This window comes from Hippopotamus amphibius, chromosome 3 (assembly GCF_030028045.1).
Source record: "Hippopotamus amphibius kiboko isolate mHipAmp2 chromosome 3, mHipAmp2.hap2, whole genome shotgun sequence".
NCBI lineage: Eukaryota > Metazoa > Chordata > Mammalia > Artiodactyla > Hippopotamidae > Hippopotamus > Hippopotamus amphibius.
In genome coordinates, this window is record NC_080188.1 from 96,012,113 (window position 1) to 96,030,259 (window position 18,147).

Below are 18,147 nucleotides of genomic sequence, written 5' to 3' on the forward strand. Positions count from 1 at the left end.
TATGTGATCAAAAGGTTTTACAAATTTTAATACTGATAGTCTTTTTACCAGAGAAGAAATATATAGATGTTTAACTCTAAAACACCCCCTTATGAAACAGAAGTGATTCAACCGAGTGTAAGTAAGGCTGTCTTCCTGCTTGTGATTCTGCTTTGTCTCTCAAGTACAGACCACTTCCCCAGGTGAGTTTGTTTGGGTTTCTTTTGTTAGTTCTTGCCTTAAGGAAGTACACTTGATTGTCTCATTCATAGGTTAAATTAAGAAAACCTCTTCTTTTTTAAGTAGTTTGAAACTATGATAATAGAATGTTGGCGTTAATGGATTTTCCTTGTAACCTCCAAACAGAGCAACATTTTGCAGATGTTGTACTTAGTGAAGAATTTCTCAACCTTGGCATTGAACAAGTGTGCAGCTTAATCTCAAGTGACAAACTTACCATTTCTTCAGAAGAGAAGGTAAGTGTATTTTTCTTTTCCCAGTGTACAGTGATATAGTATTTTTCCTTTCTTTCACTTTGTTTTGTAACTTTGTGATCCTGTATGTGTAGTGACAGCCAGTGATCTTTGATCTGGAAGTTGAGAAACTCAGCTAGTTGACTTGTTGGTTAGGTAATGACTGTTCTCACTCCTTAGACGCTCCCCTAGGTGGTTAGACACCAGAGATTTGTACTTGACCCCACAGCAAGAGCTTGCATACATTAAACTGTCTGAAACAAAGGGCCTTTTGGGAACTTGGTTTCTTACCACAGCTAGATACTGGAAGAATTGTGATCTAAACATAATATCCTCAAACCAAAGTAATTTCACCATCGTGTGAGTTGTAAGAAGTCACCTAGGTGGCAAAGTTTAGCTAGTTCCAGACTGAACCTCTTCCTTAGACAGGCCCCTGCAGCTTACACCCCACCTTCCCCGTGTGCCCTTTCCCCCCCTTGCAGAGCCCTGTGCAGCTGCTCTGTCTGGTTGTAGCCTGTCTCTCTGAACCTGGGGTTGCCTTTGTCAGCCTCCTGCACCTTTCATATTGGTGGAGGAAGAAGCTTCTCAGTGGGTTTTATTCTTTGGGTATGTTTTGTAGCTTGTGGAATCAGGGCATGAAAGCTTATGAACATGCTGTGTTTGGAGAAAGTGAGACATGAGTTTTCCTTTGTGTGCTTTGTTATATAAATTTTAGTTGTTCTCTTCCTCAAGGATATTCATCCTGCTTGGGGGCAGAAAGGCACATTTCTTATAATATTTACCAAATGAAAAAAAATGTGAAAGTGGTTGTGAAATGTATAATCTTAACACCCCAGAAATATAGAGGAGAGGAAGACACTGCTATTCATGTTTAATAGATGTGTGTTGAGTGCCTGCTGTGTACTAGACACTGCCATGGAGTCCTAGATATAAGAAGATTGACAAAATAAAATCCTTTACTCATGACTAGAGAGACAACCGGTGGGTAATAAGTGATCACAGAATGCTGTAGAGGGTCCAGTAGGAGCATGTAATCATTCCTTGGATAGAGATTGGAGTTCAGTGTGGCTCAGATGTGTGATCCAAGTTTTTAAAAGTCAGTATGAGTTTACGAGGGAAATAGGGGTGGGGGGGGGGAGGGCAGCCCAGGTGGAGGGAACAGAATATGTGAGTGTGAAGAGGTGTGAAAGAATGATGGCATTCAGTTGGTTCAGCACGATTAGAGTTTACAGTATGTTTGGCACAATGGTAGGAGGTAAGGTTGGAAGATGATTTAAAGTACCTTCTCAGCCATGTTACAGAAAATTCTTTATCCTGATGATGAAGAGCCTCTGAAAGGTTCTAAGCAGTGGAAGAATGCCGTGATAATGTCTGTGCTATAGAAACGTCACGGAGGCTATTCTGCGTTTTCTGTTGCTGCATAACAACCACCCCAAAATGCAGTGACATAAAACAACAACCATTTTGTTATGCTCACGGTCTGTGGGCAGAATTCATGCAGGGCACATAGGGACAGCTTGTCCCTGCTCTGCGGTGCCTGGGGCTTCAGCTGGGTTGGCTGGATGGGTGGCATGGTTACACTGGAGCCACATACGTGAGGCTTCAGCCCCTCTGCACATGGCATCTTATGTTTCTGAAACACCCAGGATGGTTCCTTCACTCACTTGTCTGGCTTCCAGTCCGGGTGTTAGTGGATATCTCATCCTCCCCACCTGCTTCCTCTCTGTGACTGGCTTGGGTCTCATAGCATCTCATCTCCAGTAATCAGACTTCTTACATGACATCTGGCTTCCCCCAAATGAGCATTTCAGGAGACCCCAGATGAGCTCATTCCCCCAGATGAGCATTTCAAGAGCAAAAGCTGAGAGGCATCTTATGACCCAGCTTCAGAAGCCCCGCAGGGCCAGCTGAGATTCCTGTGGGAGGTTACTACATAAGGTGTGCATATTGGAGAAGTGGTTTACTAGGGACCATTTTTGGTGCTGCGAAGAATGGACTGAAAGTGGGGTGAGGGTCACATAGGAGGATTTGGAAGTTACCAGTGAGCAATAGGATCTGGTATAGGGTGGTAGAAAGAGGGGCGGAGAAGAGAGGGCAGAGCCAAGAGATATTCAGCAGATGGGATTAACAGGACCCGCTTTATCTCTAGCGTCTGGCACATAGAGGTACTTGTTGACTGAATGAATTATAATGTAGATTATTTTTAGCTTCTTGCTCTATACCTGTATCAAAATACCTATTTTTTGCTCCTCAGTTGTTCGTTTACATATATCAAACATTTTCTGCAACCCTTTAAAGATTATTGGATTGTATATTCATCAGTCCAGAAGGAAATTATGTAGTCAAATACTATCTTCATAATAGCTTATTAGCTTTCTCATAGGTAGATGTTGTAATGCCCTTATTATTTAGATTTTTAATTTAAAATATTACATTTTAATACATTCTACTGTTGTGACAAAAGAGAGTTAATCTATTCTGCAGATCCTCAATTTAGAAGTATATGGTTCAACATTTGTAAACCCAAGGAAAAAGCCAAAAATGAGTTGTTGCTAAGAGTACATGATTTTCATTCCAGACATCACTTTGCTTTATTATTTTGGGTGCTTTATTCGAAAGGGACTTTAGATTTAAATCTAAGTAAGTAGAACCAAATTCAATTTGGAAAGGTTGTCAACAGTGAATTAGATCATATATCATCAAATTATTACCACTACCACTCAAGTTCAAGAAGATTTGGTAATGTACTTGGTGAAATACATAGTAAACACCTAGCAAAAAGTACTCACTAAATATGTAAAAGTACTAAAAGTACTTACTAAAGTACCTGCTACATTAAAAGTAGATCTACCATAGATCTAGCAGTCCTACTTCTGAGTATACATCCAAAGGAAATAAAAACAGAATCTTGAAGAGATATCTGCATTCCCATGTTAGCTGCAGCATTTTTCACAATAACCAAGATGTGGAAACAACCTGTGTGTCCATCTGTGGATAGATGTGCTATATACACACAATGGAATATTACTCAGCCATAAAAAGAAGGAAATCCTGCCTTTTGTGACAACATGGATGAACCTTGAGGGCACTATGCTAAGTGAAATAAGTCAGAGAAAGACAAATACTGTATGATCTCACTTATATGCACACTCAAAAGTCAAATTCATAGAAACAGAATTGAGTGGTGGTTCCCAGGGGCCGGGACTAGGTGAATCGGGGAGATGTTGGTCACAGGGTACAAACTTCTAGTTATAAGACGAATAAGGTCTAGACACCTAATGTGACTAACAATTAACAATGCTGTGTTATATACTGGAAAGTTCCTGAGACTACCTCTTCAGTGTTTTCACCATGGAAAAGAAATGGTAATTATGTACATGATGGAGGTGTTAGCAGTATGCAAGTGTATCAAATTAACGTTTTCCACCTTAAACTTACAGTGTTACCTACCTGTCAACTCTGTCTCAAAAAGCTGGAAAAAATTAAGTACTTACTAAGTACCAAATGAAAAAAAAAAAAAACCAAAGAAAGAAATGGAGTGAATGACTTCTTAAGTACATCATAAATCAGGATTTAGAAAACCTGAACCATGGATTAAACTTGGATGTCTTAGCAAGAGTTGTATATAAAATGTAATCTCATTGTGTTTTATTCAGATGCCTTGGTACCTAACTCATCACTTGTTCTCTCCCCCATGTTTTCTTTAAGGTATTTGAAGCAGTCATAGCTTGGGTGAATCACGACAAAGATGTAAGGCAGGAATTCATGGCTCGGCTGATGGAGCACGTCCGGTTACCTTTGCTTCCTCGGGAGTATTTAGTTCAGGTAAAAGCATTTGCAGAACACATGAGTACACCCAGCGCCATGTCACTGGGTTCACAGCATGTGGGTTCCTGTTACACAGTGGTAACCAGGCAGAGGGCAGGAAACGTACATGCTGTCCTTGGCAGCTGCGAACTCTTGGGCCACTTCCCAGTCTTATGGGTTTGCTTATTCCCTATTTCTGACTTGAGTAAGCAGCACTAGGACTTACGGAGGCAGTATTTGTGGTGATTTAAGTGCATGTAAATAAGTGGCTCTTGTGTCGCTGGTCTGCGTTCTCCGTTGCTTTCCCTTTTGATAGCTTCCTCTGATTGTTCTGTAAAAATGGAATTTTGACATTTGACCCAAATACTGTTTAATTTTCCTTCCAAGTTTCACGGTGGCATGTATTGGGTTTCTATCTTTATTTCCAAGCTGGAGAAAACCAGGTTATTTGAAAGAAATAGCAATAAAGGGATCTTTAGTAGTCTCTGAACAGTTTTAAATTTACTGTTTTATTATTAGCGTTCTACTAGGAGCATTTCAACATTTTAATTTCTAATTGAAACCATCTAATGAAACATTTCTTTATTAGGAGATCTGAGCGTTTTAGAATTTCTTGAAGCCTCATTATTTGTTGTAATCTGTGTAATCATTAGTACTGTGCCTTTAAGAAAATGAACAGAAAAAACCTGTCTTGCACTTGAGGTCAGGGATAGCAAGGACAAGGTTTATTTGTGGTGTAGCCACATTGTTATAAAGTATTTTGAATCCCTTTTCTGGGTATTTTATTTGTGTTTTAAAACGATGCCTTTAATTTATAAATATTACCTCCTCCACCTGAAGGACTCATTATCTAAATTTTCTTATTTTTCTTACTATTTGGCTTAACGTTTAAAGATAACAAATAGATGAACATAATATTACCTAAAGATTATTCTATAGCTGACATTGAAATATATAATTTTCATTGCAGTTCTTCGTTATTACTTATATATATATATATATTTTCTCTGCAGACCAGATACTTGCGCATTTAGGGGCATCATTTTTCTTTTAGTGATATTTATAAACTTTCCTCTGTAACTTTAGACTGAACTGGAGGGGATAGTTATTGCTTTTTTCCTCCTCTTTACTTGTTCCTTTGTCAGTTTTATCATGAAGTAGTCCCCTCACAGGGTGGGTCTGATTTCTTCTTGCAGAGGGTTGAGGAAGAAGCACTGGTGAAGAACAGCAGTGCTTGCAAAGATTACCTCATTGAAGCTATGAAGTATCATCTGCTACCAACAGAGCAGCGTATATTAATGAAGAGTGTCCGGACCCGCCTGAGGACACCCATGAACCTGCCCAAAGTAGGATCTGCTGTTCATACTTGTTACCACCTCGTCTGTAAGGCCCGTAGCGAGGCTGTTAATATGTTACTCATCTGAATTTCCGTGTGCCCAGGAATTCATTGAAGTGTTTATAATTCAGTTTCTCTATTGATTTTGTCTGTGAGGGGTTGGGATGGACTCAGTCTTTATAAACCACATGATGTCACTCTTCTGGAACAGAGGCAACCAGTATTTGTCCCTTCTGAGTTTTTTTAGCTCCAGTTACAGCAGAAAGGAAACTCAGACTAGGTTTGATTTCTTTGTGAGCTACATGTTTGGATAATACCTGAAAGCCGAGCAGTTTCACAGAATTGCTAAGAACTAAGGATGCTGGCTTGTTCTGTTTGCTCCTTCCTGTTATCTCTTGTGTCCTGTTTGATGGTTCACTCACACATCACACATGGCCGTTTCAGTCTAGATGCTCCATGTGTCTCCCCAGATCTCCAGTGTTCATATAATTCCTCTGTGGAAGTTCATATCCTACCTTTATCCTTTTAGTTGAAGCCATTCATGTCTTACTGATTTAATTTTCCTTACAGATAACCCTCATTTCTGTCTCTCTGTTTGCAATTCCTTCTGCTGTTTGCAGCTTTATATTACTAGGAGATCAGCACTTTCAGCACCACGTTGTGTATGGTCTAATCAGAATGATCCATAATATAATGCATTTATGTATTGATTTTTAGCTCTCATGTATGTCTGGGGCAGTGATGGATTAAGAAATAAGAATTAATCTGTTATCCACTGTTTTCTTATGTCATCCTTAGTTATTACTTTGTCTTTCCATTAAATTATATTTTTTAAATTCTTTCACTTTAATGCTTTTATTTAGTGTTTTTTGGTTTTCTGTCTTTTTTTTGTCTACATTTTAATTGCTTCAGATCCATGTTAGTAGTGTTTTTCTGTTTTGCCCATTGTTAACAAAAGTTCTTATTTAGAACCAGCTGTATTTTGCCAGTGTGCTACTCCCTCCTTTTTTCTAAATCATTAGTAAATATTTTAATTTTGAATGGACTTCAATACTCTCCCTGGTGATACCTCATTAAAAATACCCACTTACTGACTAGTACGTTTGTAGGAAATTTCAGTCCATATCATTATGTTTATTATCTAAACCAGAAAAGGTAATTTGGCATAGAACATCTGATGAGATTCAGGATCATATAGATTCAAATATGGCGTGATTTTTTTTTGACATCCCTCTAAGTATCGTTTCATAGGCTCCTAGAAGTTTGAATGCTTTTCTCAAAATATTCTAAATTTTTACTGAGAATTATTATCACTTAAAAGGTATTTACAAGGCACTCACTTCCTACCCTATTTTGAAAATTGGTATTTGCCGTTTTTAAATTTTCTGATCTCTCCTCAGTTCTCCAAGATTTTTCAAAAATAATTGTAAGTGGCTCAGTAAGTACATTAGCTAGTTCCCTTAACATCTTAGTATGCATGCCATCTGGGTCTGCTGATTTTATAAGTGTTTACATTTTCCAAATACCCTTTTACCTCCTTTTGTAAGTAGCCATCTCTATAAGTCTTCATTACTTCATATTTATCCATATTATTTGGTGTCAGTTTTTGTTCTTAGAAAAAAAATAGATTATAAAAGCTGTTCATAGCCTTAGCCCATTTGAATTATTTTTTTTTTTATGCTGGTCTTAACTTCCTTCTAAATTGTTTTATCTTTAATACTTTTTAAAGACTTCATATTTGTAAAAGATCTCTTTTTAACTTGTGCATTCCCTCTGCTGGCATCTTTAGCTTTGCTCTCTTTAGCTATGCCTTAACCTTTAGAGTAAAAACTAATTCTCTTCTAATTTCTATAATAAGCATGTCACTTTTGAAAATACTCTAAAGAGTTCTTGGTAAAATCCTATCAAGTATTGTCTCTTCTGTAGAGTTGTAATCATCTGTTCAGTTGATACTGTCTCGGCTTCTCTGGTTGTGGCTTTGGAATGACCCTCCCAACTGTATTAAACTTTGGGATTCTCAGTTCTTAGCTTTAATTTTGTGGTGGGTATGCAGGTCCATGAAGGTTCTCTTCTGCTCTCTCAGGGTGGCTGGGGAGGGATGTGGCAGACCTGACAGGTATTAGGGAACTCACTGCTGCAATTTTGCATTTGCAGTCTCTCCTCAAAGTTTATTTATCTGAACATGTTTTTGAAAAAGTGCTTGTGTTTGGATTCTTTTTTCAACAGCACTATTCATCATTTTAGAATGGTTGTATTCAAGATTGATTCTAAGGTAGGTAAGAATGAGGCAAAGATTAATTTCTCTTGCTGACGTATTTCACAGTAATGATGCATTTTATCATGATCATGATAAGACATATCAGACAAAATGTGGTAGCAGTGCTCGAATAATAGATAATACTTCTACCATGACAGTGACTTACTAGGCTCTGATACTGTGGACTCATACTAGTTTGCGTGAAAGATCTTTTTGTATCTCAGACATTAGTTTTGTATCTTCAGTAATAAGCCGTCTTGTGTGAGGCACTCTTGGATTTGGACAATATAATGAGAAACTGAGTATGTTTTGCTACTGTGCTTTATTGTTAGTTTCTTTTTAGCTTTGGAATCTGTATTTTTACAAATGCTATCATATTATTTCTGTATATATATTTTTCTTTATTTTACCCAGGAGATCTGTTGAGATTTCTAGTTGGAAAATTATGAAATGTGATATTTCAGGAGGCAATTTTAAACTAATATTTAATAGGTGAAGAAAATGAAAGAGCAAAGTTTAATTGATCTACATTTCAGGATGGTCACTTGAATTTGTATAACTCCCAACCCCTTGCCTTCCTTAAATATGTCACATTTAACTTTTCCATTCAAATGTCTTCCCAGTTTTTCTATTCCTTTACATTAGCATAACTAGCATGATGTTTCTCAAGTGAGATCAGCTGTCTTTTACAAATAATTGGGGCGTCAGGGTCATGACACCTTTTTTGATGGTAGTAGCACAGTGGTTTTTAGCACCGTCTCTTGATCTCATACAAATATCCCTGCTCTCCTCTTCCTATTATATATTCTTCATTTCCCCATTATCTCTGATTCCTGGAGTTCTAAATCCTCCCCCCATTTTACTTCTCTTGGGTGAGTAAAGGACAGATATTACTACCTTTTTCTGTATTCAGTAGCACATTTTCCCTCCCATCCTCATTTTGATGTACAAGAAGTGAACTATTGCATGGAAATATGATTCATAGTTGAGAATCATGAAATTTAATAAACCATATTGTTTCTCAAGGATTTTTTGAAAAGTATTTCCTTCAAAGATTTGTTTAAAGTGATTTTCATCAGAGATGTTAACCAAGCCCCTTTCAACTGTTGTCTAACTGCCGGGCAGAGTTTAAAAGTTTAAGCACAGATAGATCTTGTATAGATCCCTAGATACAGGATTGATCTTACTGTCTGTTACATCTCTATGATTTCATAACCTTACCCTTCCCTGTTTTTCCTTTGGGAATTAGAGGGAAGGGTATTGCAGATTTTCTTTGTTAATTCTTCCTTTTATTTATTTGCATTCAACACTACAAGGATGGCAGGTCTGAAAAAAAATTATATAATTGTGCTACATTCAGTCTTCTTTTTAAGACTTTTAAAATTCTTTCTACTTTCCAGTAAATAAATTACTAAAATAGGCCTCTTTTTGGAAACAGGATTTACTCTGATTTCTGTGTGCCTATCTTTCTGTAGTTCTAAGTACAGGTAGGTCATTTCTCAGTCAAGGTTGCAAACCTCCCCTTTTTGTATGTATGAGTCATTCCATCTTATGTTCGTTTTGACTTTTTGTTTCTTTTGAACATCCATTTTTCCTATCATCTCACTTTTCCCTTGAAAGGTCCTTGCCATTCTTTACAGTGTTCCACATGTGACAGCATTAACTTTTATGTTCTTCTGAATTGACAGCTGTGTGTTCAGTGTTTCCAAAGGGTGCCCAATCTGCCCACTTTTACTCATTAAAGGACAAACACATTAATTGCTAAATTCCATCTATCTCAAGGTTCCACCCCCTGCAGGAAGCTTTCAGTAAATTATGGCTACATTTCATTTTATGATCAGGAATAGCAATTAATGTCTATAATCATAGCTTTCTGGTCACATGCAATTGTATATTATTCTTGAATTGCTTTAGAGACTTGTCTCCTTAGTGATATCTATAATAAGCTCTTGGGGGTAGAAACCATGTCTTAAATATCTTACATAGAACATCTTAGTATAGTTCTGATCAAATACAGATGATAGGCACTTAATAAGTAGTTGTTGGATTGAGTTGAACTGAAGAAGTTTACAGACCTCACCTATTCTCAGTGCTAGACTGTTGTTCATTCATTTGTTGTGATTTCTGGTATCTCCATTACCTGTCCTCTTGGTTGCTTTATTTGTGGGTCATCCAAGGGAGGTCTCTTTACTTGACATCTGGGAATCTGTGCTCTCTTGTGAACTTCAATTCAATTAGTCCTCCTTTTTCAATAGTTTTTGTTTTTTCCTTCTTCCATCTTTCTTTTAATATCTTACTGTCCTTTTCACCTCACCTGCCCACTAACATAAATTGCACTTCTGTCTGCTTTCCTAGATTGTGGAGATCCAATTCCTGGTCATTACAAAGCTGGGATCTAGTTTATAGCAAGCCCTATGACATACTGCAGCCTTGCCAGTGCTGACTGCCTGCTGTTTTTGGCTTAAACACTGCTTTTGCTTGAAGGATCAGAAACTTATTTTAGTCTCTGATATCCTTATTTTTGACTAAATGTGCTAGAAAATAGAATTGTAGTTCTAACACACATGTGCCCCCTTTGTTGATGTTTATTAAATGTTGACTAGGTGGTTGTTTCCCCCAGCTCACCCTACCATCTTCATCCTAATATTATCCATGTCATTGTCTTTGTAAGACATTTTAAATATCTGAATATGCAGTAGTTTTTTGTACAAGAGCTTATACTTCTGCCCTTCCAGTTAATGGTGGTGGTTGGTGGCCAAGCACCAAAGGCTATCCGAAGTGTGGAATGCTATGACTTCAAAGAAGAACGATGGCACCAAGTAGCAGAATTGCCTTCCAGGAGATGTAGAGCAGGTAAGCATGATGCATTGTGGTCATTTCCCTCTTGCTGGGCCATTGGGAGCTTCTCTCATAGGTTTTCTTTTATTAACTAGAAGAATCTTAATTGGAAAAGCTTTGGTTAAAATAACCGTGTGATTAAACAGTGATTCAGGAGCCTTGTACCTCACAAGACGTCGATGGGGATAGCTGCTCTCCTTCAGTTCCCATATTTTTCTGATTCTCTAGTATAAGGTGGAGTAGCTAGCAATTTGTTGGATATTTTCCTAGGTACCTTTGCTGAAGTGTTGAGAAAGAATTCTTTAGGTTGAGACCCTTAGTTCTGTGAGATTCCTGACTTAGATAGAAGCCACAGTTGCCTTCTTCAAGAACCCGTTTTACAAGCATTTGTTGAAATGGAACTTATTTAGCCAAAACTGCAATCAGAAAAGACAGTTGCAAATTCTAAGGATTCTTCCTGGGACTCACAACTGCATCCATGAATCATAGCTCCCATAGCAAAATGAGTTCTAAGTGTAGGGAACATTTCTCTCATGGTAGTCCTTTAGCAGTACATCCTGGAGATTGTTACAGAACAGCATAGAGTTAACTCATTCCTTTAGTGCTGTTGGAGGGGGTCTGGTCGTAGTATAATTTTTACTAGTTTTTACTTGAATATTAATCTTATATTAGAAACAGTGCTGTAATGAATTCCTTATACATACATCATTATGTATATATGCTAATATATTTTAGTGGGATGAAACTCTAGAACTAGAAGTAATGATTCAAAGAGTTTCCTAAGAAGATACACCAATTATTACTTTCACTAACAATAAAATATGAAGGTACAAATTTCATAGGTACATAGCCTATAGCACCTTATAATTAAATGTTTTGAGGTTTGCAGTCTGGTAGGTGAAAAATGCTATATCATCTGCTTTGCACTTTTATTATGAGGAAAGTTAAATATCTTTCTGAATGGTCAGTTCATGATTTTTGCCATTTTTTTATTATATTGTTTTATTGATTTGATATGTTATGGAAAGCAGCCCTTTTGTCTGTCATTTGTGGTGTGAGTGTTTGTTTGTATTAATCTTTTATCTTTTGATGTTACTTGCATTATTTTTGTGTTATTTTTGCCATGTAACAATATTAACTTTTTATGAATTCCTGTACATCAGAATTTTGTCCTTGGACTTAAGGATTTGTTTCTTGTGTAGAAAAGCCTTACTCAAAAATTGTTTGTGTGTGTGTAATTCCCTAATAGTAGTATCTTATATAACTGTGATGCAGTTATTAAAACTAAGAAATTAGCATTGGTATATTACTATTACATAAACTACAGACTTACTGTATTTTACCATTTTTTCCATTAATGTTCTATTCTATTTCAGGATACCACATTGCATGCATGCATGCATGTATTTATCTATCTGTCTATTTACTTATTTATAATTGAAGTATAGTTGATTTACAATATTGTGTTAGTTTCAGGTATACAGCAAAGTGATTTATTTATATTTATTTTAGACTATTTTCCATTATACATGATTACAAGATATTGAATATAGTTCTCTGTGCTATACAGTAAATCCTTGTTGTTTATCTGTTTTATGTGTAGTAGTTTGTATCTGTTAATCCCATACCCCTAGTTTATTCCTCCCCCCTTTCCTGTTTCATAACTATGTTTGTTTTCTATGTCTGCGAGTCTCTTTTGTATGTAGAGTTGTTTGTATCACGTTTTAGATTCCACATATAAGTGATGTCATATAGTAGTTGTCTGTCAGACTTCACTTAGTATGATATTCTCTAGGTCCATCTGTGTTGCTGCAAATGGCAGTATTTCATTCTTTGTTATGGCTGGGTAATATTCCATTGTATGTATAACACCTCTTCTTAAGCTGGTCATCTGTTGACAGGTACTTGGGTTGTTTCCATGTGTTGGCCACTGTAAATTGTAAATAGTGCTACTGTAAATATTACAAATAGTGCTACTCTGAACATTGAAATGCATGTATCTTTATGAATTATAGTTTTCATCTTTTCCAGATATATACCCAGGAGTGGGATTGCTGGGTCATATTGTAGTTATAGTTTTCGTTTTTTAAGGAAACTGCAAACCATTTTCCTTAGCAGCTGCACCAATTTACATTCCCACTAACAGTGTGGGAGAGTTATCTTTTCTTCACATCCTCTCTGGCATTTATTATTTGTAGACTTTTTGATGATAGCCATTCTGACCACTGTGAGGTGATACCTCCTTGTGTTTTTTGTTTTCTTTTTTTAAGAATTTTTATTGAGATATAATTGACATATAGTAAACTGCAGGTATTTAAAGTGTAGAATTTGATATTTTTTTCTTATTAGTAATGTATATATGGCAATCCCAATCTCCCAATACATCCGACCCCCCACCCTGCTTTCCCCACTTGATGTCCATATGTTTTTTCTCTACGTCTGTGTCTCTATTTCTGCCTTGCAGACCAGTTGATCTGTATCATTTTTCTATATTCTGCATATATGTGTTAATATATGATATTTGTTTTTCTCTTTCTGACTTACTTCACTCTGTATGACAGTCTCTAGGTTCATCCATGTCTCTACAAATGTCCCAGTTTTGCTCCTTTTTACGACTGAGTAATATTCCACTGCAAATATGTACCACATCTTCTTTATCCATTCATCTGTTCATGGACACTTAGGTTGCTTCCATGACCTGGCTATTGTCAGTAGTGCTGCAGTGAACATTGGGGTGCATGTGTCTTTTTTTGGATTATGGTGTTCTCTGGGTATATGCCTGGTAGTGGGCTTGCTGGGTCATATGGTAATTCTATTTTTAGTTTTTCAAGGAACCTCCATACTGTTCTCCATAATGACTGTATCAATTTACATTCCCACAAATAGTGCAAGAGGGTTCCCTTTTCTTCACACCCTCTCCGGCATTTATTGTTGGTAGATTTTCTAATGATGCTCTTTCTAACTGCTGTGAGGTGATACTTCATTGTAGTTTTGATTTGCATTTCTCTAATAACATGCAGTTTTTCATGTGCCTCTTGGCCATCTGTATGTCTTATTTGGAGAAATGCCTATATAGGTTTTCTGCCCATTTTTTCACTGGGTTGTTTGTTTTTTTGATATTGAGCTGCATGAACTGTTTATATATTTTGAGGATTACTCCTTTGTCTGTTGATTCCGTTGCAGATATTTTCTCCCATTCTAAGGGTTGTCCTTTTGTCCTGTTTATAGTTTCCTTTGCTGTGCAAAAGCTTCTAACTTTCATTAGGTCCCACTTATTATTTTTATTTTTATTTCCATTAGTCTAGGAGGTGGGTCAAAAAAGATCTTGCTGTGATTTATGTCAAAGAGTGTTCTTCCTATGTTTTCCTCTAGGAGTTTTATAGTGTCTGGCCTTACAGTTAGGTCTTTAACCCATTTTGAGTTCCTTGTGGTTTTGACATGCATTTTTCTAATAATTAGAGATGTTGAGCATCTTTTTCATGTGCCTGTTGTCCATCTATATATCTTCCTTGGAGAAATATCTATGTAGGTGTCCTGCCCATTTCCTGATTTGGTTGGTTTTTTATTTTGTTTTGTTTTGTTTTTGAATTATATGAGCTATTTGTGTATTTGGGATATTAACCTCTTGTCAGTCGCATCGTTTGCAAATATTTTCTCCCATTCTGTAGGTTGTCTTTTCATTTTGTTGATGGTTTCCTCTGCTGTCCAAAAGCTTTTAAGTTTGCTTAGGTCCTATTGTTTATTTTTGCTTTTATTTCTTTTGCCTTGGGAAACTGCTCTAAGACAATAATGCTATAATTTATTTCCAACAATGTTTTGCCTGTGTTCTCTTCTAGGACTTTTATGGTATCATGTGTTACATCTAGGTCATAAACCATTTTGTGTTTATTTTTGTATGTGGTGTGAGGGAGTGTTCTAATTTGATTTATTTACATGCAGCTGTCCAGCTTTCCCAACACTGCTTGTTGAAGAAGCTATCTTTTCTCCATTGTATAGTCTTGTCCCCTTTGTCGTGGATTAATTGACTATAGGTGTGTAGGTTTATTTCTGGGCTCTCTTTTCTCTTCCATTGATCTGTATATCTGTTTTTGTGCCAATACCATGCTGTTTTGATTACTGAAGCTTTGTAGTAGCACGTAAAATCTGGAAGAGTTATGCCTCCAGCTTTGTTCTTTTTCCAAAGGATTTCTTTGGCACCTCTGGATCTTTTTTTTTTTCTTTTTTTGGAGGTACATCAAGTTCAATCATCTGTTTTTATACACATATCCCCATATTCCCTCCCTTCCTTGACTCCCCCACCCTTGAGTCCCCCCCACCCACCCCGCCCCAGTCCTCTAAGGCATCTTCCATCCTCGAGTTGGACTCCCTTTGTTATACAACAACTTCCCACTGACTATCTATTTTACACTTGGTAGTATATATATGTCTGTGCTACTCTCTCACTTCGTCTCAGTTTCCCCTTCACCCCCCGCCCCCTCCCATACCTCGAGTTCTCCAGTCCATTCTCTGTATCTGCATCGTTGTTCTTGTCACTGAGTTCCTCAGTACCATTTTTAGATTCCATATATGTGAGTTAGCATACAATATTTGTCCTTCTCTTTCTGACTTACTTCACTCTGTATGACAGATTGTAGTTCTATCCACCTCATTACATATAGCTCCATCTCATCCCTTTTTATAGCTGAGTAATATTCCATTGTGTATATATGCCACATCTTCTGTATCCATTCATTTGTTGATGGGCATTTAGGTTGCTTCCATGTCCTGGCTATTGTAAAGAGTGCTGCAATAAACATTATGGTACAAGTTTCTTTTGGGATTATTGTTTTCTTTGGGTATATGCCCAGGAGTGGGATTACTGAATCATATGGTAGTTCTATTTGTAGTTTTTTCAGGAACCTCCAAATTGTTTTCCATAGTGGCTGTACCAACTTACAGTCCCACCAACAGTGCAGGAGAGTTCCCTTTTCTCCACACCCTCTCCAACATTTGTTGTTTCCAGATTTTGTGATGATGGCCATTCTGATCGGTGTGAGGTGATACCTCATTGTGGCTTTGACATGCATTTCTCTGATGATGAGTGATGTTGAGCATCTTTTCAAGTGTTTGTTGGCCATCTGTATGTCTTCTTTGGAGAAATGTCTATTTAGGTGTTCCGCCCATTTGTGGATTGGGTTATTTGCTTTTTTGGTATTAAGCTGCATGAGCTGCTTGTATATTTTGGAGGTTAATCCTTTGTCCGTTGTTTCATAGGCAATTATTTTTTCCCATTCTGAGGGCTGCCTTTTAGTCTTGTTTATGGTTCCTTTCACTGTGCAAAAGCTTTTAAGTTTCATGAGGTCCCATTTGTTTATTCTTGATTTTATTCCCATAATTCTAGGAAGTGGGTCAAAAAGGATCTTGCTTTGATGTATGTCATAGAGTGTTCTGCCTATGTTTTCCTCTAGGAGTTTTGTAGTGTCTGGCCTTACATGTAGGTCTTTAATCCATTTGGAGTTTATTTTTGTGTATGGTGTTAGGAAGTGTTCTAATTTCATTCTTTTACATGTTGCTGTCCAATTTTCCCAGCACCACTTATCGAAGAGGCTGTCTTTTTTCCATTGTATACTCGTGCCTCCTTTGTCAAAGATAAGGTGCCCATATGTGTTTGGGCTTACTTCTGAGTTCTCTATTCTATTCCATTGATCTTCCATTCTATTTTTGTGCCAGTATCATACTGTCTTGATCACTATGGCCTTGTAGTATAGTTTGAAGCCAGGAAGCCTGATTCCACCAACTCCATTTTTCCTTCTCAAGACTGCTTTGGCTATTAGGGGTCTTTTGCGTTTCCATACAAATCGTACGATTCCTTGCTCTAGTTGTGTGAAAAATGCCATTGGTAATTTGATCGGGATTGCATTGAATCTGTAAATTGCTTTGGGTAGTACAGTCATTTTCACGATGTTGATTCTTCCAATCCAGGAACATGGTATGTCCCTCCATCTGTTTGTGTCGTCTTTGATTTCTTTCATCAATGTCTTAAAGATTTCTGCATACAGGTCTTTTGCCTCCTTAGGCAGGTTTATTCCTAGGTATTTTATTCTTTTGGTTGCAATGGTGAATGGGAGAGTTTCCTTAATTTCTCTTTCTGCTCTTCCATTGTTAGTGTATAGGAATGCAAGAGATTTCTGTGCATTACTTTTGTATCCTGCTACTTTACTAAACTCATCAATGAGTGCTAGCAGTTTTCTGGTAGAGTCTTTAGGGTTTTCTATATATAATATCATGTCATCTGCAAAGAGTGACAATTTTACTTCTTCTTTTCCAATTTGGATTCCTTTGATTTCTTTTTCTTCTCTGATGGCTGTGGCTAATACTTCCAAAACTATGTTGAATAATAGTGGTGAGAGTGGACACCCTTGTCTTGTTCCTGTTCTTAGAGGGAATTCTTCCAGTTTTTCCCCATTGAGAACGATGTTGGCTTTTGGTTTGTCATATATGGCTTTTATTATGTTGAGGTAATTTCCTTCTATGCCCATTTTCTGGAGAGCTTTTATCATAAATGGATGTTGAACTTTGTCAAAAGCTTTTTCTGCATCTATTGAAATGATCATATGGTTTTTATCCTTCAAGTTGTTGATATGATGTATCACGTTGATTGATTTGCGTATATTGAAGAATCCTTGCATCCCAGGGATAAACCCCACTTGATCATGGTGTATGAATTTTTTAATGTGCTGTTGGATTCTTTTAGCTAGTATTTTGTTGAGGATTTTTGCATCTATATTCATCAGTGATATTGGTCTGTAGTTTTCTTTTTTTGTGACATCTTTGCCTGGTTTTGGTATCAGGGTGATGGTAGCCTCGTAGAATGAGTTTGGGAGTGTTCTGCCTTCTGCAATATTTTGGAAGAGTTTGAGAAGGATAGGTGTTAGCGATTCTCGAAATGTTTGATAGAATTCGCCCGTGAACCCATCTGGTCCTGGGCTTTTGTGTGTTGGGAAATTTTTAATCACTGCCTCAATTTCCGTACTTGTGATTGGTCTGTTCATGGTTTCTATTTCTTCCTGGTTCAGTCTTGGAAGATTGTATTTTTCTAAGAATGTATCCATTTCTTCCAGGTTATCCAATTGATTGGCATATAGTTGCTTGTAGTAGTCTCTCATGATGTTTTATATTTCTGAGGTGTCCGTTGTTACTTCTCCTTTTTCATTTCTAATTCTGTTGATTTGCATCTTCTCCCTTTTTTCCTTGATGAGTCTGGCTAATGGTTTATCACTTTTGTTAATCTTCTCAAAGAACTAGCTTTTAGTTTTATTAATTTTTGCTATGGTTTCCTTCCTTTCTTTTTCATTTATTTCTGCTCTGATCTTTATGATTTCTTTCCTTCTGCTCACTTTGGGGTTTCTTTGTTCTTCTTTCTCTAGTTGTTTTAGGTGTAAGGTTAGGTTGTTTATTCGATCATTTTCTTGTTTCTT

The 18,147-nt window shown here is 37.0% G+C and overlaps 1 protein-coding gene across 10 annotated transcripts in view; it reads left to right on the plus strand.

The window, feature by feature from the left end:
- The window catches only part of KLHL2 (kelch like family member 2), a 142,285-nt gene that overhangs the window by 99,329 nt on the left and 24,809 nt on the right, over positions 1-18,147 (plus strand). For all 10 annotated transcript variants that reach the window (XR_009052541.1, XR_009052543.1, XR_009052544.1 and 7 more), the window contains 4 exons: positions 346-455; positions 4,161-4,277; positions 5,456-5,605; positions 10,588-10,705. Coding sequence is in view for 5 of the 10 variants with exons in the window: in XM_057726129.1 (XP_057582112.1) it covers positions 346-455; positions 4,161-4,277; positions 5,456-5,605; positions 10,588-10,705 (495 nt within the window). In the remaining 5 variants the exon portion in view is untranslated. The remainder of the gene's footprint in view (positions 1-345; positions 456-4,160; positions 4,278-5,455; positions 5,606-10,587; positions 10,706-18,147) is intronic.